Genomic DNA, 25,396 nt, shown 5'->3' on the forward strand with positions numbered 1-25,396 from the left:
GAGCAATCACATTTTTGAATTGCTCCGCTCCGGCTTCAGCTTCAGGCAAAAACCTACTGGTCCGTGCTCCAGCTCTCGGCTCCGTTCCAAAGCCCTGCTTCGCTCAATCATACACAGAAATATGGCCCAGGAGTTTCCGTGATGGCTCCTATGAACACCTCTAGAATGCGGTAGGGCTAGAGATGCCGTCTTCCTCTGGCATATGGAAACATAAGCTTCAAGCATTCACAGGGGAAAGGGAGGGAAAAATACCCCACGACTGACCCTGCTCACCTTGGGAACGGCAGTCTCACAATGCAGCTAGCACAGAAAGCCAACTGCACAGTGTTTGGGTTATAAAACAGTAGCGATTGAGAAGCAAAAAGAAGGGGGGTGTTTCAGTTTACACTATGTACTTCGTAACTGTGAATACTTCAAGTCCCCTCTGATGCTTCTCTCTTCACTGTTAAATTAATCTTGATCTCAAACTCTCATATGTAGTCCCTGGCATCCTTCTAACGCCAACCATCACTGACCTTCTCTGGACCTCTTCTGTAACTTCCTGACAGTGGCAGGACCAAATTAAAAATGAACTCCAGATAAAATTGTACCATTATTCCAGATCTACTGGTAGTGTTATTGTATAGTTTCCTACATTGTTTTCTATCCCATTTTTAGTCCAAACGTGCGGGCCTAGATTCTTATACACACAAAGGCCTCTTTACACTACTAAGGGGCCTTAACGTAAATGAAAATAAGGCCTCCCATTTTCAGTGCAGCTGTATACTGAGCAGCGTATGTGGAAGTCTGGACTTCTCTTGCCAATGTGCATCACCATCATCACTCCTCCGAGCCACCTAGCCCGCTTGGAGGCTACTTTGAAAACTTTACTTGCAGTGCCACAAGTAAATGTTCCCATCCCAGTGTCTACTTCCTCCCCGTCGTCATTAAAGAGTGATTGACTGGTCTGAGAAATAACACTGATCATCTTTAATTGGTTCCCCTTGATACTCAGTAACAGAAGGGGTGCTAGAGACGCTGGACCTGCTCCGACCGAAGTCATTGGTAAAATTTGCACCAACGTCAACTGCAACAGGTTCTGTTAGAACAGCAAAGCTACTAATAATAATCTAGGCCAGAGTCAATGCCCATTGAAACCAATGGTAGTCTTTCCATTGACTTCAGTGGCTTTGGATCAGGCTTTTACTGAACAGCTCTGGAAACATTTGATGGAATTACCAGCAAGCCTCTCGAATACGTACCTGGCTTGTATGGAGCCAGTATTTCAGCTTGGATTTCTTTTTGATTCGTGGTAGGACCAGTCTGTGTACTACATGTTCTCCAATGGTGGTGAGAATGGACAAGACAAATCCAACGCATAACATCACAAAGAGTCCGGAGAAGTGGTTAATGCCCATTTGCAGTGTCTGTGCAAAATAAAAATAAATGCCTTCTTGGTGTATTTTAATATACAGAGTACACATTGCATTTTCAAATGTGTAAATATCTCAGTGAGCCTGCATTAGCCAAATCACAACAGGTGCATAACGGACTGATTCTCAGTCACACTAAGGCCCCTTTATACCACCCTGGCTGCCTTAAGAGTCCTTGCACTGTCAGAGTGGTGAAGCGGGACCTTGGTGTCAATGTGAATCTGCGCCACTAATATTTTTTCCTGGGAAAATTAGATGAGTGGCACATATGAGACACCTACACCAGTGGTAGCTATGCTATAATCTGGAACTACTAGCACTGCTTGGCTGAACATCATCCAAGAATCGAGGACCAAGGCTTTAGTCAGCAGAGAGTCAAGAGTGATCATTAGTGGTTTTGTTTGTTTTTTTAAAAAAGGCAATGGTAATGATTTTCTAAGTGCAAAAGAGGGAAGTAATCAAGGAGAAACTGCAAGTAGATATCCCATTCATGGCATCCTCAACTCCCTTAATTAACTAAGCTGCATATCCATCCTCATTTCATAGTCATGAAAGTTGACTGCAATTGAGGAAAAAGGGAACAATTTTCTCCTCCACCCTGTAGTTTACAGGAACTGGGAAGAATCCCTTTAAATAGTCTGTGAGCCCTCTAGTGGTGCTAGCTCTGTGTGTGTGTGTGTGTGTGTGTGTAGTGGGGAAGGGGGCTAGGCCTTGCATGTTGCGTATATTCAGTATTACTTAGTCACATCTATATACATGGTTATTTGGACCACATGGGGACTATGTGGTTCCTTCATGTTATAGTCTTTGGTGTAATAGGGAATATTATGTCTGTTCTTTAATCATTGGCCCCAAACCAGCTGAGGAATATTGCCAAGAATAAAAATCAGTGCTCATCCATTCAAAACAGATTTCCCATGGCTGTAAACAGAAGAACAGAATATACAGGTTAGCTAACTCTGGATTTCCAACAGAGAGGTAGGACTATGTGTCTTTAATTCACACTCTTTTGGAGTTATTCTATAACCCTGGAGTGTTAGGCCCCTGTCTATGCTGGGGTTTTTTGCATTGCTATAACTACATCCAAGTGCCAATTTCACTTGTCTGGACAAGTCCCTAGATTAATCTTTGGATACATTCTCGGGGTTTCTTTTAGGGTTACAATGACATTTCCAAACCAGTAGTGGATTAGTGCCAAATCCGCTGACGCTTAGTGCTGGAGGGTCTCCCCATGCATTTTGTTTCAGGAGATTTGTAGTGGAGTCTTTCCTTTTTCAGTGTTTTGAAGCACAATGATACAAGGTCAGAAATGCCTCAAATAGGCAACAAATCCTAAGCAATTCACACTGCTGGATTGCAGAGCTTCATTGACACACAAGTATGTGACCAGTGCTATCCAGCATTGGGATGATCAATATATTTGGGGTTCTCTGCTGAAAGCTACCTACTTGCTCAACATGCTGCTGGGCAGAATTTCTAGGAACAATGTGACTCTACTGATGGTGGTTCCAAGTGCTATAATAGGGAGTAGAAACGATTCTCCTAAAGAAAATAATTGCAAAACAGGAAGGATCATGAAAAACTCAGCAACATCTTTAGGAGTAGCTAAAAGGCTGAAAGCTAAAAGCTTCACCATCATGGATGGTGCCCCTACCCTCTCCTGGGATCCCCGGCCTTTGTCATCATGATCCCGAGAGATGTCCTAACCAGGCCAGAGAGAGGGACCCAGATGACCTTGCCATCTCTACTGGCTCCAGTTGAATCATAAACCCAACCTGGGATGAAATGGGATCGGACTTTAACAGCAGCTCCACACCATCTCGATTAACCCTCTTCTCTCTTCCCCATCTTTGATGCCATCTAAGAGACTGTCAAACAAGGGAGAGGCATTCCTTCTAAAAAACCCACTCCACCTCAATGGAAAGGGAACATGCCCCTTTTTGGAGGCCGTATGCGAAGTGGGTGTTGGTGTCCATGGCCAGATATGAAGTGGTGCAGCAGCCTGTCGGCAGTAGAGATCCTTCAGTAGCCTGATCTGCTGGCTTTGTGGCTGCTTTAGGCTGCCAAGCAGCCATGTCACACTTGAGAATCTGGGCCAGAATAATAAAACCTGGCCAACAAAGACCAAAACCTGTGAATAAATCATAGTCCTAATATCAACCGCCACCAGACAACTGAAGGGTCCAGAATGTTCATCCTTGATCTTGTTCCATTTTAACACTCTTGAGACTGAGGTGCAGAAAAAATAGACTGGGCCAAATCCGCAGCTGGTATAAATCAGCGTAGCTCCATTGTCTTCAATAGAAAGTGATTGGCCAGACACTCAGTAGTGCCAAACATTTTGTCAGCCCTACTGAACTCATTCGCAGCTTAGCTGGGTACAGGCGAAAGAAATCTCAGCAATGGTCTCTCTGCTGTATTGCTATTTGTGGTTTATGGTTCTTTAAATTGCCCCAAACAAGACATCTTTTTCTATTAGCCCATGAAATGCCAAAGCAAGCATGAAAAATACTTCATCTGGTGATAAAAAACACAATGAAGCAGCCACCCATCAAAGGCCACACTTTAGAGATAAATTTCAGGAATAAGTTAAACAGGACAAGTAGGAGGGGGAGGAAATAATTACCACACCATGGCTTGGAGAGTATGAAATGATTCAACACAAGGTGTGCAAACTATTATAAACAGCTAATTTTCTTAGCTGTTTATAGTGCACAACACACAAATCAAGAGAACAGAGATGCAGTGCATCTTATTATATGTTGCTGTCTTGTTTTACATCACCGCACTTCAGAACGCATAGCAGAACGACAAGCTTCACTGCTCACTGTGTATAATGCATACATGTTCAGCTCTGTTTTCAGACAGAACAGACAGAATTGAATAAACGGATTTTTCTATATCACAGCTGACTTCTGAGCAGGATTGAAATGTACAATGGCGTGTCCTAGGTCGTATACTGCCAGCAGAAATTCCCATATTTTTATTTGTAGCATATTTGTATTGCAGTAGCACCTAGAAGCCACAGATCTAGATCAGGATCCAATGTGCTAGGTACTGTACATCCACAGAAGAAAATGACAGTCTCTGCCTCAAAGAGTTTACAACCTAAGTTCAAGTGGTAGTAGCTGTGTTTTGGGAGCAAGAGGTTCTGAAATCTATCCCTGCTGTGGCCATGAAGTTCTGAGCAACCACAGTGGGCACTCAAGTGATAACTCTGCCCAAAAGATGGCCATAGATTTACGATGTTATTCATTACTCTCTCCAAACTGTTTGCTGCTAAGTAATGGGAAAAAACAGCAGTTAGAAAGGTGTAGAAATGCAAGAATTAGGAAAGTCTGTATCCACCTATTTATACATCCTTGGAGAGAGAGAGACGTACTAATCCCTCCCCTGCAATTCCTTGCAAAATGCTAACTTTTTTAGTTGTGTGTGTGCACATGTGCATTTTCCTTTTAAAAAGGTGATGGTTTGTGTTTAATGGTTCTGTGCACTCAGTGCGACAAGTCACAGGTAAGCCGACAAAAATATCAAGGTAGGGAGGAGAGCTGAGAGTCAGCAGCAGTCTAGATATTTCTTTAAGCTTTGCCTGGAAAATCAACAAGTCGTCTTACCTTCCTGCTAAGGGAAATCATGTTTTGTGTCCTCCTCCCTCCCCCTGGCTGTATTAGATTTGATGGCTAATCTCAGTCTGCTCTCAATGGACCAACCTTGACTGTTTACAAACCTCATGAGTCTTCTTTGCAAGGCTTCCCAGCAGCTTTATTACAGAGACAAGGTGGGTGAGGTGATATCTTCTACTGGACCAACGTCTGTTGGTGAGAGACACAAGCTTTTGAGTTTCCACAGAGCTCTTCTTCCGGTCACCTGGTCTCTCTAATATCCTGGGACCAACACGGCTACAACACTGTACAGCAGCTTTATCGCATTCCATGATGATTTGCTGTTGAGGGCTAAACAGCAGCACTAGTGATGTCTTTGTAATAACCATAATAAGTAACGTCCTTTCTATAGCACCTTCCACCCCAGGACCTGAACGTGTTTGACAAGGATCAGTGGCTTAACTTTCATACCTCTGCGAGGTAGGAATCCTTATCCCCCACTTCAGAGGGGGTAAGCTGAGGCACACAGAGGTTAAATGACATGCCTGTGGCTGCAAGAAGATAGCAATAGAGAAGGCAGATCTCCTGAAGCCTAGTTCTGTGCTTAATCATTAAAGCATCCTTCCTTCACTTCCATGGGGCCTCATGTGTGCTGGTTACTCTGGGTGCTCTCAGAGAGGATGTTGCATCAAAGTCACAAAATAGCCCCATTTGTCCAGGTCATCCTTAATTTGGCATGGTAAAGAACAGTAGCCACGGCACTGGTCCAGATCCTCAAAGCTACAGAAGTGTCCAATTGCTGTTCATTGCAATGGGAGTTAGGCACCTAAATGCCTTTGAGGAGCTAGACCTGGGACTTGAAGGGCCAGATCTTCTTCAGCTGGTACAAATCTGAGTAACTCGATTGAAGCCAGCCTGGCCCCAAGTATTTCCTTAGAGAAACAAATGTCTGTCTTGATAACGATCTCTCCTCTTCCCAGCCGAATCCATAATCCAATCCTTCTCAATAGCGGTGCAAGGAACGATAACGAACACTCCATCAGCCCTCGCTTTGAAATCCAAGATCACTTCCTTAGCATCACCTGCTGATGAATGAGGTGCAGCATCTTTGCCTGATTCATTAAGTAATGAGCTAAATGAGACCACTTGCTTTTTAGGAAAGGAAAGTCCTTGTTCAGTTTGAACAAGCTGCTTCAAATCCAAATCTCTCATCAATTTCCCAGTGCATTCTTTTGAGCTCTTCCTCGCTTTCCCAGTCAGCAGACTTAATACTCATATATGCAGAGCTGGGTGAATAATTGATTTTTTTCCCCCTTAGGTTGGCTGGCAATTTTTGAAAAAAAAATTGTTTGGGTTGAATCAAACTGTTGTGATCCAGCTGCCTCCTTCGAGCAAAATATTATTGACTTAGAACAAAAGCATTTCAGAGAAAACACATCTTAAAAGCAATAAATCAGAGTACACACATCTCTGGCCTTTCTCAGGCTTACCATTCCCTGGATCTGGAAGAGCCTGATTCTTTCTGACTCCTTCACAGAACCTGCCAGGGTTTGTCTACACTGCAATGGAAGACCTGTGGCATGGCTGGCCCAGGTCAGCTGACTTGGGATCATGGGGCTCAGGCTGCAGGGCTAAAAATTGCAGGGAAGATGTGTGGGCTTGGGCTGGAGCCCAGGCTCTGAGACCTGGTGAGTGCAGTGGGTCTCAGAGCCTGGGCTCCAGCCAAGGCCCCCTGTCTACACTGCAATTTTCAGCCCCACAGCCCAAACCCGGCAGGCCTGAGTCAACTGACCTGGATACTAGATATAATCTCAGTGTCAGCCTGTTTCTCAGACAGCTGCTCACCATGGGAGTCCATGTATCTCCCCATAAGCCTAACCTGAAGTGACCATCTCTTGAGATCCCAGGGGACAAGAAGTTTCACAACTCAATCTTTGTCCTTCCTTCCACCTAGAGGAATGGTTTGGTGACAGTGACACCTGTCTAGGAATAGCAGGACTGAGAACTAACTTACTGTACATGGGCCACCAAACAGACTGTAGAGAGAAATACCCTTCAGTCACTCCTGAGCTTGAGTTGAACTGGTTTCCTAGAGAAGAAAGTCTCTAAAGCCCATTACTATGCTGTTGAGACATCCACACCCCTTCTTCGAATGGCACATGCAATAATTACTCCATGTAAAAATACAGCCAGTGCAAGCTTTGTCCGATAAACCAGGATGAGATTTTGGATAATCAAATTGAGGTAAATTTAAGGAGGGAAATCAAGTCCAGCATCCAATTAAATAAACAAGAGAACCTCCCAAGAAATTACTGAAATGAAAGGAAGCCGTGCAACTAACAAGAGAGTCACACAGAGAAAACACTTGCTATCCAATGCCAAGTCCCTCAAATACCCTAATCCTAAAAGAATGCCACGGGAAAGAGAGAGAGAACAAACCAAACTCTCAATGGAGTATAAACTAGCCCCTTGTCTGCAATAGGGTTTCTATTGTTGGCCCCACCGCTGAATGGTACTGGTGGTTGCAATGGTGAGATGTTTGAGGGCAAAAGTGTAGCGTAAACAAGGGCAATGAGTCTTGCTGCAATGGTTAGAGCCAGGAATAATGTGCAAATATTTTCCAGGCTCGGTCACATAGCTCGACAAATGCCGCTGAGCCCTGATCATTATGAATCCTTCCATCCTAGTCTTTGTTCTACCCTCGCCAGAGACTTGATTTTTTTCAGTATAGAAAAATTCATTCAAGGCTAGAATGGGACTCTCAGACTTAATTTAATTGCTGCCTATGTCAATTTGGACCTGAGACTACTCCTATACTAGGCTCACTTGCTTTTCCCACGATTTAGAGATAATGAAGAATACCCTACAGGTAGGGACACTTACTGGTAAGTGTACCGGGCAATGTGCGTCAATTAAGTCAGTCATTCATAGGAGCCTCTACAAGGCAGGTCTTCCAAGAATGATTTTCTGGTGCTAGCCAGCATTGACTGACATGATAACACCTGGAGGGAGTTGATGGGCAGGATCCCCTGGGAGGCTAATTGAGGGGCAAAGGAGTCCAGGAGAGCTGGCTGTATTTTAAAGAAGCCTTATTGAGGGTGCCGGATCAACACATCCTAATATGCAGAAAGAATAGCGGGTGACCAGCTTGGCTTAACAGAGAAATCTTCGGTGAACTTAAACTCAAAGGAAGTTTACAAGAAGTGGAAACATGGACAGATGACTAGGGAGGAGTATACAAATATTGCTCGAGCATGCAGGGGTGTAACCAGGAAGGCAAAAGCACAACTGGAGTTGCAGCTAGCAAGGGATGTGAAGGGTAACAAGAAGGGTTTCTACGAGTGTGTTGGCAACAAGAAGGTGGTCAGGGAAAGTGTGGGACCCTTACTGAATGGGGGAGGCAACCTAGTGACTCAATGCTTTTTTTGACTCAATCTTCACCTATAAGTCAGCTCCCAGACTGCTGCACTGGGCAACACAGTATGGGGAGGAGGTGAGCAGCCCTCAGTAGTAAAGAACAGTTTAAGGACTATTTAACAAGCTGGACATGCCCAAGTCTATGCATCCGGATCTAATGCATCTGAGGGTGCAGAAGGAGTTGGCTGACGTGATTGCAGAGCCATTGGCCATTATCTTTGAAAACTCGTGTTGATTGTGGGAGGTCCTGGACGATTGGAAACATGCAAACATTGTGCCCTTCTTTAAAAAAGGGAAGAAGAAGAATCCGGGGAGCTACAGACCAGTCAGCCTCACCTCAGTTCCTGGAAAAATCATGGAGCAGGTCCTCAAGGAATCTATTTTGAAGCACTTGGAGGAGAGGAAGGTGATCAGGAACAGTCAACATGGACTAAGGGCAAGTTATGGCTGACCAACCTGATTGCCTTCTATGATGAGATAACTGGCTCTGTGGATGAGGGGAAAGCAGTGGATGTGATATATCTTGACTTTAGCAAAGCTTCAGATATGGTCTTCCACAGTATTCTTGCCAGCAAGTTAAAGTAGTATGAATTGGATGAATGAACTATAAGGTGGATAGAAAGCTGGCTAGATCGTCGGGCTCAATGGGTAGTGATCAACGGCTTGATGGCTGGTTGGCAGCCGATATTAACCGGAGTGCCCCAGGGGTCGGTGCTGGGGCCGGTTTTGTTCAACATCTTCATTAATGATCTGGATGATGGGATGGACTGCATCCTCAGCAAGTTCGCAGATGACACTAAGCTGGTGGGAGGGGTAGATATGCTGGAGGGTAGGGATAGGGTCCAGAGCGACCTAGACAAATTGGAGGATTGGGCCAAAAGAAATCTGATGAGATTCAACGAGGACAAGTGCAGAGTCCTGCACTTAGGATGGAAGAATCCCATGTGCTGCTACAGGCTGGGGACCGACTGGCTAAGCGGCAGTTCTGCAGAAAAGGACCTGGGGATTACAGTGGAGGAGAAACTGGATATGAGTCAGCAGTGTGCCCTTGTTGCTAAGAAGGCTAACGACATATTGGGCTGCATTAGTAGGAGCTTTGTCAGCAGATCAAGGGAAGTGATTATTCCTCTCTATGTGGCACTGGTGAGGCCACATCTGGAGTACTGCCTCCAGTTTTGGGCCCCCCACTACAGAAAGGATGTGGACAAATTGGACAGAGTCCAATGGAAGGCAACGAAAATGATTAGGGGGCTGGGGCATATGACTTATAAGGAGAAGCTGAGGGAACTAGGCTTATTAGTCTGCAGAAGAGTGAGGAGGGATTTGATAGCAGCCTTCAGCTACCTGAAGGGGGGTTCCAAAGAGGAAGGAGCTTGGCTGTTCTCCGTGGTGGCAGATGACAGAACAAAGAGCAATGATCTCAAGTTGCAGTGCGGGAGGTCTAGGTTGGATATTAGGAAACACTATTTCACTAGGAGGGCAGTGAAGCACTGGAATGGGTTACCTAGAGAGGTGGTGGAATCTCCTTCCTTTGAGGTTTTTAAGGCCCGGCTTGACAAAACCCTGGCTGGGATGATTTAGTTGGCGTTGGTCCTGCTTTGAGCAGGGGGTTGGACTAGATGACCTCCTTAGGTCTCTTCCATCTCTAATCTTCTATGATTCTTCTTTGTGAAACCATAAATCACCCTCCATCTGCTGGAGACTGGGCCCAGATTGGCATTTTTGGTGAATTTCTCCAGGAATGTAGTCTGAGTTTTGAATTCGTCATTACAACCCAAACCGGGCAGACAGGACTGGCTCTAGACACCAGCAAACCAAGCACGTGCTTGGGGCGGCACAATTCCAGGGGTGGCATTCTGGGTGGGTTTTTTTTTAATGTTTGTTTGATTTTTTTGCTTCAGCAGTTGCACTCTCAGAGGGGTTTTTTTTTTTTGGTGGCTTGGGCTGGCAAAAAACCTAGAGCTGGCCCTGCAAGCAGATGTCACTGGGTCTCAGCCTTAATTGCAAAGGTGTTTCACAGCTCTATTAATAAAGCATTGTGCTGGGGAAAATATTTAAGAAATAATGAATTTTACATGTATATTTATGTCATTGTAATAAAATATGTTAAAATTTTCATTCAGAGAAAATTCCAGCATTCAGGTTAAAAATATTACACATATGGAGAATGAGGGAGTTATCTGCATTTTCTAAATGAACATTGTATGCATCTCAGTTTATCTGTTTGCTATTATCCTGTCTGACTGCGAAGAGTTTACTTAAAGGATGCTAGTAGGGAGGAAAACAAACAACAAATGCAACAATGGCAAAGAGAAAATACAGCTGGAAAATAGGTAAGGTCCTGGAGGAAACAATGGTCATGTTGTGATTTTTATGTGCATTACCGTGGTACCTAGAAGACCCAATCATGCAACAGGACCCCATTGTTCTGGGGTCTGTACAAACAGAACAAAGATACAGTCTCTGCCCCAGAGAGCTTCAATCTAACTGGGGAATGCTCCAGCCTGGCTCCAGCATGGCTAGCAAGGTCTAGTCTTCCCACGCCCCAAACCAGGGTCAAAGGGGATACTAAAACCACAAAGATCCTGGTCTAGGGAGGAAGTGGGTTGAGTGGTCAGGGGTGGCTGGAGAGGAGTCTCTGACGCAGAGACAGAGAAAGCTGCAGGGGTCTGTCACTCCACGCCTAGAAGTAGGAAGGTCTGGCCTCAGTGGAGCTTCTCCAACACTGGCAAGGAGAGAATAAAGTGGAGGCAGGAGCCAGGCATATAGGCCTTTTGCTGTTTTCTCCCTTCTCTCCGCTTGCTATGTACTCTGGGTGACTGACTAATGCTTGGTTGTGAAGAAGCGATGTTTGAGTCCCTTTAAGCAGCTCGCTGGTTAAGTCACAGACCCCTGGAGGCAAACTGTTGGGTTAGTGCTGTTGGGAGCTGGGGGTGGGAGGCCACTGAGAGTCCCCTGCAAGAGGCTCTGTTTTTTGCTGCCCCAAGCACGGCTGGTCACGTGGATTCGGTGGCGCTTCTGCGGGTGATCTGCTGGTCCCGCGCCTTTGGCGTACTCACTGCCGAATTGCCAACGAAACCGCGGGACCGGCGGACCTCCCGCAGGTGTGCCGCCAAATGCTGCCTGCCTGGCACCCTCACAGCGACCGGCAGGGCGCCCCCTGCGGCTTGCTGCCTCAGGCACACGCATGCCGTGCTGGTGCCTGAAGCCGCCCCTGAGGGGAAGTGAGAGACGGGAAGTGTCACCTGAAGGGTGCGCTCAAGAGCGACTAAACGGGGTCTAAAGTGCAGCTCCCTCTGGAATTGTGACGAAGCTAGTAAAGCTGATGGGTTTGAAGATTCGCAGAAAGGGGCAACACACAGGTTGCGAACCCAGTCAAACTGAAATGCTCTTTTGAGAGAATGTTTGCAGACTTTTCTCCCCACTCTTCCCTTCTCTCTTCTCATATCCATATTCTTAGCAGGCCATTGGGAATCTCTGACTGCTTTGATAATGTCCCCATTTCTACCTGCCTCAGACAGATATGGTCTGAGCTGCTACCACAGCACCCAATGATCCTGACCCAGCTCTCTTAGCATCACACAGGACTGGGCTAAAACTACATAAAGTGCTTGATTGCAAACTCATGAATAGCATTTCTTTCAGTGGGCTTTGGCTCAGTCACAATGTTACTGCAGTGTTTACAGTGGATGGATGTGCAGGAGCACTTCTCTTATCAGTTGTGCGTGTTTAAACTGGTTGTAATCGGAAAAATGACAAGAATGACATGGTTTCAATATTTAGTCTCTCAATATCTGCGGATCTCAGGTTGCTATTTTATCCATTCCAGGTCAACAAATTGTTTGCTTTCCTTCCTGATTCATCCCTCATTAACTAAGTACAAGTAGCCCCTAAAAAGCATGTATGTAATGTTTCTTTAACAAAGGTCTGTGGAACCTTTTTAATGTTATAGCCACTAGATGTCTCTATAGAGGTAATTATGTGCTGTAGTTCTTAATGTCTCGATTGATCCATGCATGTTTACAGGGGACAAGAGAAAAGACCTACATGACCCCTCTTAACTGACACCCTCCCACCCTTCAAACAAACAAACAAAAAAGACATCAAATAAATGATTTTAAATGAATCCAGAAAATAGCAAGACTCAAGGAGCATCTTCTCCGCAGCTTGCCTGGGCAGGTCCTATCTATCTTTCCCTCTTTTAATCTATTCACTGTCAGTCTTACGGTGACACAGCCAAAAGTCCTGAGATTTTAGTGACAATCTTGATGGCCTGAGAAATCCCCCCGCAAACAACAGCCTCTTGTCAAAAGTAGAAAGAAACTCCGGCCATAATTGCAGAACTGACTCATGTTGGGGATGCCTAAAATCTGGATCTGGATTCTAGCTCTAGCCAAAAGTCTGATTCAGGAATTCAGTCGGCTCAATGAGATACTGATGCTACAGGTAAGGTTCCTTATATCCCCACTCTCGCTCTAGACCCTACACACGCAAATAAAATGCTCTAGATATGGTGTGGTGCAGATCTTACTGCTTTGGGTCTCAGGTGGTTTCTGCTTTTGTCTGTACTCATCTAATATATTCATCCAAAAATTGTCTGGATCACTAACAACTTTGGGAGGCTGCTTTTTTGTTTTTCGTTGTGTTTGGATGGGTGTGAAATGCTGTGATGGGTTGACTTGTAGAAGAGAAAACATGTAGCAACGTGTCCCACTCCTGAGATCTCTTCTGCCTGACACTAAAGAATAGGTTATGTGGCTGCACAACCGTTGTTTCAAAAGTCAAAGTTCATATAGCCCTAGACTGGATTAATTTCTCCAGTGGCTCCTGACAACTAGGTATGTCTCCAGCCCTGTCTCTTGCCCACTAGAACCCTACTTCTCAGTATGATGGCGAGTCCCTCGCCCACCTACATCACTGAAGCTTTCAGAATGAACAAGGGGGTTTAATGACTACTAGACATCTGTCAGTCAGTCCGTGAGAGCTGCATTGCCATCAGAATGCCAGTGGGCACTGATTCACTTTCATGAAGAGAGCTGGCCATGCTCCATGTAGTGCAAAGTCTGAACAGCCCCCTGGGGCTGCATGTCAATGCATCCGTGTGGGTGAAAGTGGAAAGAAGGAGGGAAAATTCCATGTTCAGCAGTTCCAGTATATTTTTAACAGCAGAGATGAGAGTTGTGGTCCGTATGGCACATTGCCAGCTGGTGGACCCTATAGGTCTTGTGACCAAATGGCCAATGTTCATATGGGGGGCTCTGTGCTTTTTTTGGGAGGGGGGCAGGGGGACCCTAAAACATCACCCTTTGCCCCTGCTCTTGGGCACCAAAGGCCCCACTAGTGGCCCGGGAAGGTGGTAGAGGAGGGAAGTGGGGGAGGGGTTTGGGTTTGCTCCTCACGCTGAGTCCCAGCCCCTCGCAACCCCTGTGGGTTTCTTACCCTCTTCTCCCTTGGGAGGGGTTATCCTCAGTCCTTAGACACTGAGGGAAGAGAGTCTCCTTTACTTTGGTTCTCTGGTCTTTGAGCTCTCACAACACACCTCCAAGCTCTGGTCTGACTGCTTGAAGCAGGGGGGGTTTATTAGGTTCCTGACAGGGCCTTAATTGACTACAGGTGCTCCAATTAACCTGTAGCAACTCTCCCTAGTCTACAGGGAACCACGCCTTAATTAGCCTAGGGCTTATATATTTCCCCTCTACCACTGCTCCCTGGCCGTCCCGTATCGGTCTCTAGTTGGAAGTAGGTGAGAGAGATGGAGGCAGACAGAGGTTAGGGGTTCTGTGAATCAGACACTGAAGTCATTCAGTTCATCCATTTTGTTGTCAATGTAACTGGGGGAGAGGCAAAAGAGCATTTCGCTGAAAGTTGAGATTCCCTGCTCCGTGGGGAGTTCTATACTCAGGCTTCTGGGTATACGTTAAAAAACCTCCATTGCTAACAACCACAGAACTACAGTCTGGTATGATTAAATCCCATGGTCAGAAACTCTAAAATTCAGTTTAATGAAGCTCCCTTACTATGGTCCCATGCTCCATGTAGTTCTATACTGGGGCTGAAAACAAACATTGCCCTGCTTCCATGGCAAAGCTTCCAAAGGACTCTTCAAAAAGAGACTTGTCAAATGTATTTGAGACTTGACTGCCCTCTTTAAAATGTAAAAGCTTAACAAGCCAATTTAACATTTCATAGGGAAGCACTCAAAAGTCAAGTTTGTCCCTGGCAGACAAGGGTTTTCAATTTTAAGCAACTTGTGCTAATTAACTGCCATTGCCTATTGGCAATCTTGATCAGGTTTAATTCAAGAGACTTGTTTTCAAATGTAAAATAACAGGAGGTCACAGAACGAACAGGCTGTCAAGAGTAGATATGCTGCATTAAAAACCTGGCCTTTCCCCAAGAACATTTCCCTTTGGATATTAATATAGTTTCCAGATAAACTAGATCAGAAATTGCCTGGACTAAGCTTCTCCCCTCCCGCCCCTCTGAAATTTATTTTCCTGGAATTTGGCTGAACATTAGAGAGACAAAAGTATAAGTTTTTATTGAGGGAACTAAAAAAGTGTTAATTAGGTTCATGTTGACTTTAATGAAAATACTAAACACTGATGCAAGCTGCAAAATGTAGATACGGATTCAGATCTACATGCCACCAAAGTTTGAGGATATTCGTTTCTGGGTTTTTCTTTGGGCCAGTCTCTAGAACATGCTATTAACAATTAGTGATGGATAAACTTCCAATAGCTTTAGTGGTTCAGTTAGATCAAGGAATTTAGATGCTCAACTGAATCTTTTGGGCCTGGGCAGAACTGGGGAAATGGAAATCCCACAAAATCAGGCTCTTGTGTGGAATTTTCTGGTCACTCTTCCAGATACCCATGTAACACTGAGGGCTGGGGTAGGGTTGGGCTGAATCAGCTGAGGAAGGGACAGTGGATCCATCACACTGTACTTCATATGAACAGGAATAGATAGCTTGTGTCAGGGTACAGCACTTTGGAACAAAATGTACGTAATATGATAATTTCTAAGCTACAAGCTCTTTCTAGGCTCCTCAAGACTTTTTGATTTCTTTAATTCACTTTTTAACCTTTTAACCCTTAGATTCTCCCAAGAAGACTACCTCTCTTCTCATTCATGTTAGACGTCTTTTTATTCTACAATGGACCATAATCTTAGCTGCTCTAAAAATTGTCTTAGATTCGTTGATTTCAGCAGAGTCACACCAGATTACTCCAGTTGAGGACTGGCCTTTGTTATACTTCAGTTTTGCTAAGTTATTAAATATGCACGACTTTGTTTGTGCAATGATAGCTTAAAGCCCCCTATTTTTAGGTTCTAAAGTTCCAATCTGCAAATAAGAAAGTGTAATTAGCTGAAATCTTTGTTACTCTTGTAGCAGAAGGTACCCTCTGAGTTATACAGTAGGCACAGTTATATTAATAGACTAGCTGAGATTCCCCCGGTCTGTTCTTTTTCCTGTGATATTCGTGCTGTCAGCTACTTCAGAGAGTGACCTATGTGAAACTAAAACTAGTCACTGTACAAGTACACAAAACTGATTCCACTTAACAACGTGTACCTGCATCTACAAAATCTGCCAAAATCTGGTGTTTTAACCACATGCTGCAACATTACACATTGTATTCTGCTCTAACACATGTATAGAACCTACGTGATGCAAGCATCACCATCCAATGCAACCATGCAATCTTACTCCTGTTATCTCTGTGTTCTGTTCCCTACCACATTGGTGCATTAGTAATCATAGCTCATCGAGCTACCTCTTCAAGTCTTCCAACCAGAGACTTTTGTCTGTTTGTGTAATGAACCTTCCAAATAATAAGCAGTCAGCGCAACCCCCGGACACTGTCATTTCTATGCATGCATCTGACGAAGTGGGTATTCACCCACGAAAGCTCATGCTTCAATACATCTGTTAGTCTATAAGGTGCCACAGGATTCTTTGCTGCTTTTACAGATCCAGACTAACACGGCTACCCCTCTACTTGTTATTTCTATGACCACTGAATGGATTGCTTACCTCAGTGACAGCAAAACTTCTTTTCCCACATGGTACTACCTTGTACCACTTGTCATGCAGCACATCCATGAAGCCATGGGACTTGTATTGGCTTATCAGCTCAGATATATTTGAGGTCAGTGGAGAATTTGGGGGAAGGCCAATGCCGTATCCTAGGAGAAAATACAAATACAAGGTTTTTCAGTTTGGTGGGTTTTGATTGTCTATGAGTAGTTGGTATCAACGCATCCTCTTCAGGTATGTGTGCGGCACAGCTAGATGCTCTGCTTTGCACTAGGACCCAAAAACCGGGTCCAAAGCTGTGTATTGGCTCATCTATAGTGTGAAGGGGCCCAAACCGAAATGAGATTTCACAATGCAAAACAGGGTCATGCAAACAGCATTTGTGCACACAAAATTACTCATGCAAATGACTGCACAATTAGAAGACTGCACAAAACAAAGGTGCGCAATTAGAAGCCAAAGAAGTTCACCGCAGTGATCCTGCAACATGCATGTGAATGTTTTCTGAATGCCTTCGTTTCAGAAACACAGCCTCTTCTATGCATTTGCTATGGGCCTCAGTCTCATTTATACCGCTTTGGGCGGCCCAGGGGAAGGGGCGGCATATCGGGCTCTTCGGCGGCAGGTCCCTCGGAGGGAAGGACCGGCTGCCGAACTGCCGCCGAAGAAGAAAGCGGCGTGGTGGAGCTGCTGCCGATCACGATCACAGCTTCCCCCCCGCCCCCACCATTGGGGTGGCAAAATCCCTGGAGCCGGCCCTGCCTCTTTACATCACTCTGGCAATGTAAAAGGGCCTTCAAGTGGGGGTAAATTCCAAGCCGGGCTGGCACGATATTTACCAAAGGTGGTTTTTTACCAGGTAAAATCATTGTTTTGACCATCCTGGGAAAAAATAGTTAGTCCCAGTTTAAGGCATTTTCTATTTTAAAAACTGTTTTGTTAATGCACAGCACATTACACTTAGTTTTAGTTCTATATTCAGATTGTGGTTACATAAGGCAATATATTCATAGATCAATTTAGGGTTGTACAAATAAAACTGCAGTGGGCGTAATGCTAATATATAGAATTATAATATTGAACTTCGGAACGTCTGCGTATGTTTTGGTTTGGTATTTTCTCAAGGAAGTTATACATGTCTTGACTCAAATTTCAGTTTCCACTCTCACAGAAACAAAATTCAAAAATCCATTCAATTATATGAAAATGACAGCAAGGCAGAGCTGTAGTCTTGAAGCATTAAGCAATCAGACACATGCGAGAGTTGCCGACTGGATCATTGTGTCATAAAGCGTTCTGTAGCAGGAGACCAATTTTGATGGAGTGGCTAAACGGAGACTATTCCTCAGTTTTGAATGGATGTATCTGAAGTTTGAAAAGATTTGTTCTGTGCTTGCTGAACTTGATGGACACAGATGCAATTATTTTTCTTGATTTAAGCCAGTATTTCCCACTGCCCCTTCCTATGCTAGTTTTTCCACAGGAAATTGCCATCCCTGACTTCAGCTACTTTGAAGCCACTTCACAGTGCCAGAGCAGCACAAGGTGGCCTTAGTGTAAATTGGAATCTGGCCTTATATTTCTTGATTAGAAGGTGCATATTACAGGTGCAGACATGTATGTGGACTCTGCAATGGAGAATCATGTAGTATTTACTGAATTATTTAAAAAATGTCCTGAGATATTGTGAGATTTTATTGCAATAAGATTGTATTGCTGTACCTTACAATAGCTCAATATCCAGTGGGCCTGATTCTCATTCACACTGACCAAGGCAGTGTCTACACCCACAGCTGGGAGTTGGGATTCCCAGCTCGGGTAGACATACAGATGCTAGCTCTGCTTAAACTAATGCTTGTGTATATCAACCCAAACTGGGAATTATACCTCCCAGCTCCAGTGTAGACATATCCTAAAATTCTTTTATGCTGCTCTGACAGTCTAAAGGGACTTTAAACAGGCACCCATGTATTTTATATCCACCTGAATAAACGTCCTTTTACACTTCCAGAGTACTGTAAAAAAATCCTTGGTGCAAATGAGAAACAGACTCAATAATTCTAATTACCGAATGCCACATTTTAGGGAAAAAACACCTGCTTTTTTAATTTTTAAAATACTCTAATTTGTGCACATGAAGCATGCAACTGTGCACATTAAACAAGTAACTGCACATGCACCTTGTCATTTGCCAGCTGGAAATTACCAGTTGCCTGTACAACTACTCTTTTGACATACGCGGCTCCATGGTTTTTGGTTTGCAGCTTAGATGCACACTCTTTAAAGTGTAGCCTCGTCTCACAAACACTGTACCAAAAATATTTTGTGGACAGAGACGGAGATGCAAACTGAACACCAGCAGGAAGTCTGCAGCCCCAGTGGCTTGCCACACAGTGAAGCGAGGTAGCATTGTGATGGGTATATAGCTGTCAAATGACGGCATCTGTGTACTGCACCTTACAGGTGACCTTGGGCAAGTCCCTTTCATGCTCTGTGCCTCAATTTTCCCATCTCTAAAATGGGAATAGTGATACTAACCTCCAATGGTAAAATGCTTTGAAATCTACTGATGAACAGTACACTATAAGAGGTGCTGGTTGGTTGTTTTTCTCCAAGTTCCTGCAGCCTGTATAACTAGCTGTACAGAGGAGACATACACACTGTTCCAAGGTTTTTACTTGTGTTCTTTAGTTTTCCTCAATCTTAAAGAGATACTTTCAGACTGAAAGCATATGGCTACTCCGTGTGTGGGGAAAACCACAAAAGACAGCACAAAATAACAAGTTCAGTATGCATCATAAATATGTGGTAGTTTGATGCTAGAAGATGTTGTTCCTGATTTTATTATTTATTATTTTTACTGTTTCTGACTTCAATGGATTCAAAGTTTTGTAAATTTGTAGCCATCTCCATAAAGCGAGTCATTCTCACATGTGCGCTTAATTAAGTGTAAACCTAACTGCTGATGCACAGACAGATTTATGACCATTATAACCCCTGGTGGGAAATAAAAATGGATTGCTTTTTTAGTGTCCTAGTGTGCTATGAACTGGCTACAACTTAGTGTCACTGTTCAATTCCAGCAAAAGGGATTTGCTAGATGGTTGGCATTTTTGGTGCCTCTAGATTGAATGATTAAACTACTCCGCTTCCACCAGCTTCATTTCCCGTGTTAAATTCCTGAATCTGTTTAGGTTCTGGGAGAGGCTGCTTCGCCTCGTGATGGTACAACTGGATTGATTATTCTTGGAAGGAGGGGGGAAAAATCATTTCCATGGACCATCCGTCACAAAAACAAAGCCCGAAGTGTAATAGCTGCTAATGTGTTTTGCAGGGCTCATTGCTAAGATTTGCTTTCCGGCTGCATTGTGAAGCTGTCTGTGTGTCACTGTTAATATACTGACATTTTAAGAGGTCAGGTAACTGGAGAGGGTGGATTAGTTATTTTAAATCAAGCCCCAGCTGAATAATCAAGCTGGCTGTTTGAAAGGGGGATTATGGGAATCCATTCTGGAGGGGGTGTGTGTGCCTACAGAGGGGGAATGGAGTCTTTAAATTTGCCAGTATTACGGGTGAAAAGTCTTTCAGTAGCTATGTTATTCCATCCTGAACTGTGAAAACGAGTCTCCCCTGTCTGACCGTGGTACAGGTTTCATTAGATACTGTTTTCTCCAAGTACAGGATCAATTTCTATTCCCTGCGGGAAGACTGCATACACAGGCTTGGTGCAGGGTGATCCACTGTGGGTGTGGGAGAAATTCTACCACCAAGCACTTATCACAGCTTTAGGGCTGCAGTAGCTCTTCAGTGCACGGGGACATGGCCAGTGGACCTACCTCGCCATTGACCATCAAACTATCTGCCTCTCCCTTGCAACAATGAAAAAAATAGTTCTTGGGGATCACAGCTCTATGGGCAAAACATCCATATCCCGTTTGCACCAGTCCTCCAGCATCCTATGTCCTGAGCGCAGACAACATGGATAGGTTCTGATGCCTTCAAGGCTTTCCATTCCCACACAGGAGCAAGCAGGAGTAGCCCCATAGGCACAGATAAATCCCAGTGGGAATGCTGTCTTCATAAAGAAATACCACCCCATTCCATAGCAATAGACCCAACTACTTACCATAGAGTTACTTTAATGTTTGGGGGCAATTATTTTAGAGCATCTCTAAGCATTTTCTTGTATAAGGGCCACTCCCTTACTCACAAAGCACCCTTTCAGCAGGCTAGATTCTCCTATTTAGCCTACATAGGGCTAGCCTGAGATTAAATACTTGGATGGCAAGCTCTTTGAGAGAGACTTGTGTTCTGCGCGTGTACTGTGCTTAACATAATGGGGTTCCCTGAGTGGGGCTCGTAGGGGCTACCACAATAATAAATAACGGTGAGACAGAGAACGTACGTTAATGTAATAGACAAGTGACTTGAAAGCTGAAATGAAAACATTGAAAGACAAATAAGGAGAAATCCTGGCTTCACTGAAGTTGATGGAAGTTTTGCTGACTTCAGTGGGGTCAGAATCTGGCCAATATTCTTTAATTCTGATGTCTGCATTCCATGTTGGCAGGCAGAATGTATTGGAAGGAGAAGGATACTGTCTGAAATACCTTCAATGGCAAATGGCTTCCCCACTGTCAAAAGTTTGCAGTCAGCATCTATTGACACTTCATAATCTAAGAGTGCTTTATCCATGATGAAGGCATCTAATTTCTCTGGATCATGCCTGTATTTAAGATCAAAGTAAGAAAACAGAATCAATAAGAGAAGCTGTACAGTTGTGTTCATTGATACAGAAGCGGTTGTTTCAGGGCTGGAAATGAGGAATATATTTGATCTAGTTTTTAGGAAGCTTCTGATATAAACCCAACAAGAAACCAAGCCAAAGCCTAATTTATAAGCCCAATAAAGATGAGGATCAGGGGCTATTGGGATAAACACAGAATTGAGTTAAATATCAAAGACTGAAGGGTTCATGTGCAGACAGGTTGCTCTGGCTAGCAGAATATTCATATATGGACCAGTTCTGTTCACTTGACATATCTTTGACCTGGAAGAAGGAAAATGCAACAGGGTGAGAATCAAATTGAGTTTCTTGCACAGTAGAACAAAGAGCACCGGGGAGGAAACCAAAACTCTCTAAGGCTGTCACTCAGGCTGGGTTTCCTTGTGCTGCATCGATCTACACTGTCTTAGAAATTAGAGCTGGGCAAACCCTACGAAAGGTTTTCCATGGATATACGCTGCTATTTTAAAATGTATGTCCTTCATCCAGGCTGGCTTTTCTCTTGTATTCGTGTTCTGTGAACATTCAGATGACTGAGTTTCACTGGTATGAATGTTTTATGGAAAGCAAATTTGAAAGTACTGAAGGCACGTGTGGAAATGGCACCATGTGTTCTCATCCAATCAAGGCAAAAACCAAGTGCCCAAATTCCGAACTGGCAGAGATCCACTGGCTTCCATGGAACTATACTGAATTACACCCGCTGGGGATGGGGCAGTGCCTTTGGAGTTGATCATGAAAACCAACCAGAGTGCCATAAAAATTATTTAAAAATATAATCACAGGCATTTTGTTATACAGATCACCATGGGCAGGTATTTTGCTGCCCCAAGCATGGCAGGCAGGCTGCCTTCGGCGGCTTGCCTGCGGGAGGTACCCAGTCCCGCGAATTCGGCGGCAGCCTGCGGGAGGTCCGCCGAAGCCGCAAGACCAGCGGACCCTCTGCAGGCATGCCGCCAAAGGCAACCTGCCTGCTGCTCTCATGGTGACCGGCAGAGCGCCCCCACCCCGGCTTGCCGCCCCAGGCACGTGCTTGGCGTGCTGGTGCCTGGAGCCTCCCCTGACCATGGGATCTAAACTGTGGTGATGATGCCCATGATTGCAGCCTCCTGTCTTGCAATGTATGTAATCAATTGCAAAACATTGTGGGGGAAACGTATTTGAAAGCACCCACCTTTCTGGAAGCATGAGGACCGATGGTGGAAAATTATAAGAATGATCTAGTGTCATTAATGTTCTTCTTTAAATTAATGGCTAATTCGTTTATAAATCTTTCTAAGGAATCTCTATTGCTATTGTGTGGGAGACACTGAGATTTCTAATGTGCGTTTCTATCTGTACTTTGCACCTGCCTCATGGATAGTGCCCACTGCCTAATGAATATCTTCCAAGCGCTGACACCTGCCAGGATTTATTTTGCCACCGGTTAGCAGGAGAAGGGTCATCTTGGCACTATACTTGCAATGGAAAGGGCTGCTTTGCCGGAGGACTGTGAGTGCCTCTCTGTGCTCTCCATGCTGTCATTGTTACATTGGCATTGCTCCATTCTAATGATGGAGAATGAGCTTGTGCCTTCTTCGCCATCTCTGCCATGCCAGTGCAATGCTGCTGATGCCTTGGAAAATGGAAAATCGGATATGATCCAGGCAAGCAAAGTTTTTTATCCTTTTAAAAAATATACAAAGCAGGATGAATCTAGAAAGCATGTACAGAGGACACTTAGAATAACTAAGACCCATTCAAGTAATTGGAAATACGTCCATTAGCTTCAAGGAGCTTTGGACTAGGGCCTTAGTGAAGCCAAGGACTGTGAAATTAATTACTCTTTGATCAGCCTGTTACAACATGAAGCTAGCATGCAGAGACTCACTTCAGGTGCTCCACTCCATCAGGAGTTGCAGGAACATTGTACCGTCTCATGTACTCGTGCATCTCTGGGAAGCTCTGCCTGACGTAGTCTTCAGCGCTGCTTTCTCGCACCGTTCCAAAGCGGAATCCCTGGGAAGGGTGGTGGAGCTAAGAAACAGGAACAGACAGACCAGCACAGTAATTTGTCTCACTCATGTTGAGTAACCTCCATTCCAGGGCCAGTCTTCTGTGCTCTGAAGACAGCTACACGGATTTTACAGATGTGTTTCACAGGCACCAACTTTTTTCTGCGCTGGTGGGGGCTCGTGCCCCCACCCCGACTCCACCCCTGCCCCAAAGTCCGTGCCCTAACTCCGCCCCCATTGTACCCCTCCCCAAATCCCGCCCCAGCGCCGCCTCATCCCCCAAGTGCGCTGAGTTCCCCCTCTTCCCCCCTCCCTCCCAGGCTTGCCGTGCGAAACAGCTGTTTTGGGGCGCAAGTGCTGGGAGGGAGGGGGGAGAAGCAGGATGCGGCGGCGCACTCAGGGGAGGAGGCAGAGGTGGAGCGGAGGCAGAGGTGAGCTGGGGCTGGGTGCAGAGCACCCACCAGTTTTTCCCTGTGGGTGCTCCAGCCCTGGAGCATCCACGGAGTCGGTGCCTATGATGTGTTTTAACGGGGATCATTACAGAGACACATACCATCTTCAGGACCAGTTAACGTCAGCTTAACCAGTTACATACTCTTGGGATCTGCTCTAGGCTTGTGAAAAAATTTCCCCTTGAGCCAGAGACCACCCCACATCCGGGTAGGGTTCAGTTTTGTTCTCTGTGTGAAGCGCAGCCTAGGTTTGAGGAAAGGGTCATGAGCTTCATTTAAAGAGAAGGTTGAGGGGTGACTTGATTACTGTGCCTGCATGAAGTGGAAAGGGAAACAGAGCAGAGCTGTGTGAACCCTGTGGGAGTTGTGGGGTGTGGTGTTTGGAGGGGGAACATTCACAGAGATTCTTAGATTTCAAAACCAGAAGGGACCATTGTGGTCATCTAGTCTGACCTTCTCCATAACACCAGGCCCTAGAACTTCCTCGGAATAATTCCTAGAGTGGATCTTTTGCAAAAACCTCCAATCTTCATTTAAAAATTGCCAGTGCTGGACCATCCACTAAGAACCTTGGTAACTTGTTCTAGTGGCTAATTGCCCTCCCTGTTTAAAAATGTAAGCCTGTAGGTACCTACATGGGGAATAAATACTTGCTAATGGGCTCTTCAGTCTAGCAGAGAAAGGGGTAACATGATCTAATGTCTGGAAATTGAAACTAGACGAATTCAGACTGGAAAGAAGGCTTCAAATCTTAAGTGAATCAAACTGCACCATAGAATCTCTATGGATAGAAATTCCATGACTAATGAATAACGAGTATGGCAGTAGGAATAGACGACTGACTACCTGACCAGGATGATGATGGTAACTGTGAAATGCGCCGGGAGATTAGAGAGGTGACAAAAACCAGAAGACCAATAATAATGAGGGATTTCAGCTATCCTCATATTGACTGAGTCCATGTCACCTCAGGATGGGATGCAGAGATAAAATGTTCTAGACACCATTAACGACTGCTTCTTGGAGCAGCTGGTCCTGGAAGAGGCAATTCTTGATTTAGATCTAAGTGGAGCACAGGATCTGGTCCAAATCGATGAATATACCTGAATTGCTCGGTAATCATTACCACGATGCACTTACATTTAAACATCCTTGTAGGGGGGAAGTGCCAAAGAAACCCACCACCGTAGTATTTAACTTCAGAAAGGGGAAGCCAAAAATGAGGAAGCCAGTTAAATGGACATTTAAAGGAACAATCACAAGAGTGATATGCTGGCAAATCACATGGAAACTATTTAAAAACGCCATCATGGAGGGTCAAACTAAATGTGTACCCCCAAATAACCACCACCACCCCCCACACACAGTCAGAGGACCTAACAAATGTCACAATGGCTAAAAAGCCTAGTAAATGAGGCAGTTAAAGGCAAATCCTACTGAGGAAAATAGAAAGGAACCTAAACTCTGGCAAATCAAGTGTAAAAGTATAATGAGGCAGGCCAAAAAAAGAATTTGAAGAGCAATTAACAAAAGACACACAAACTAACACAGGACATTCCCCCCCACCCCACTTCACATAACACAAGAACCAGGGGTCACCCAATGAAGTTAACAGGCAGCAAGTTTAAAAGAAACGTAAGGAAGTATTTCTTCACACAGTGCACAGGCATCTGTGGAACTCCTCGCCAG

The 25,396-nt window shown here is 44.7% G+C and overlaps 1 protein-coding gene across 2 annotated transcripts in view; it reads right to left on the bottom strand.

Moving 5' to 3' along the window:
* GRIN3A (glutamate ionotropic receptor NMDA type subunit 3A) overlaps positions 1 to 25,396 on the bottom strand; it is a 98,692-nt gene that overhangs the window by 14,932 nt on the left and 58,364 nt on the right. For both annotated transcript variants that reach the window (XM_045022197.1, XM_045022196.1), the window contains 4 exons: positions 23,132 to 23,277; positions 21,086 to 21,201; positions 16,473 to 16,624; positions 1,242 to 1,406 (listed from right to left, as the gene is read on the bottom strand). In XM_045022197.1, coding sequence (XP_044878132.1) covers positions 1,242 to 1,406; positions 16,473 to 16,624; positions 21,086 to 21,201; positions 23,132 to 23,277 — 579 coding nt within the window. The remainder of the gene's footprint in view (positions 1 to 1,241; positions 1,407 to 16,472; positions 16,625 to 21,085; positions 21,202 to 23,131; positions 23,278 to 25,396) is intronic.

The sequence above is a fragment of the Mauremys mutica genome, chromosome 6, assembly GCF_020497125.1.
Source record: "Mauremys mutica isolate MM-2020 ecotype Southern chromosome 6, ASM2049712v1, whole genome shotgun sequence".
NCBI classification, from domain to species: domain Eukaryota; kingdom Metazoa; phylum Chordata; order Testudines; family Geoemydidae; genus Mauremys; species Mauremys mutica.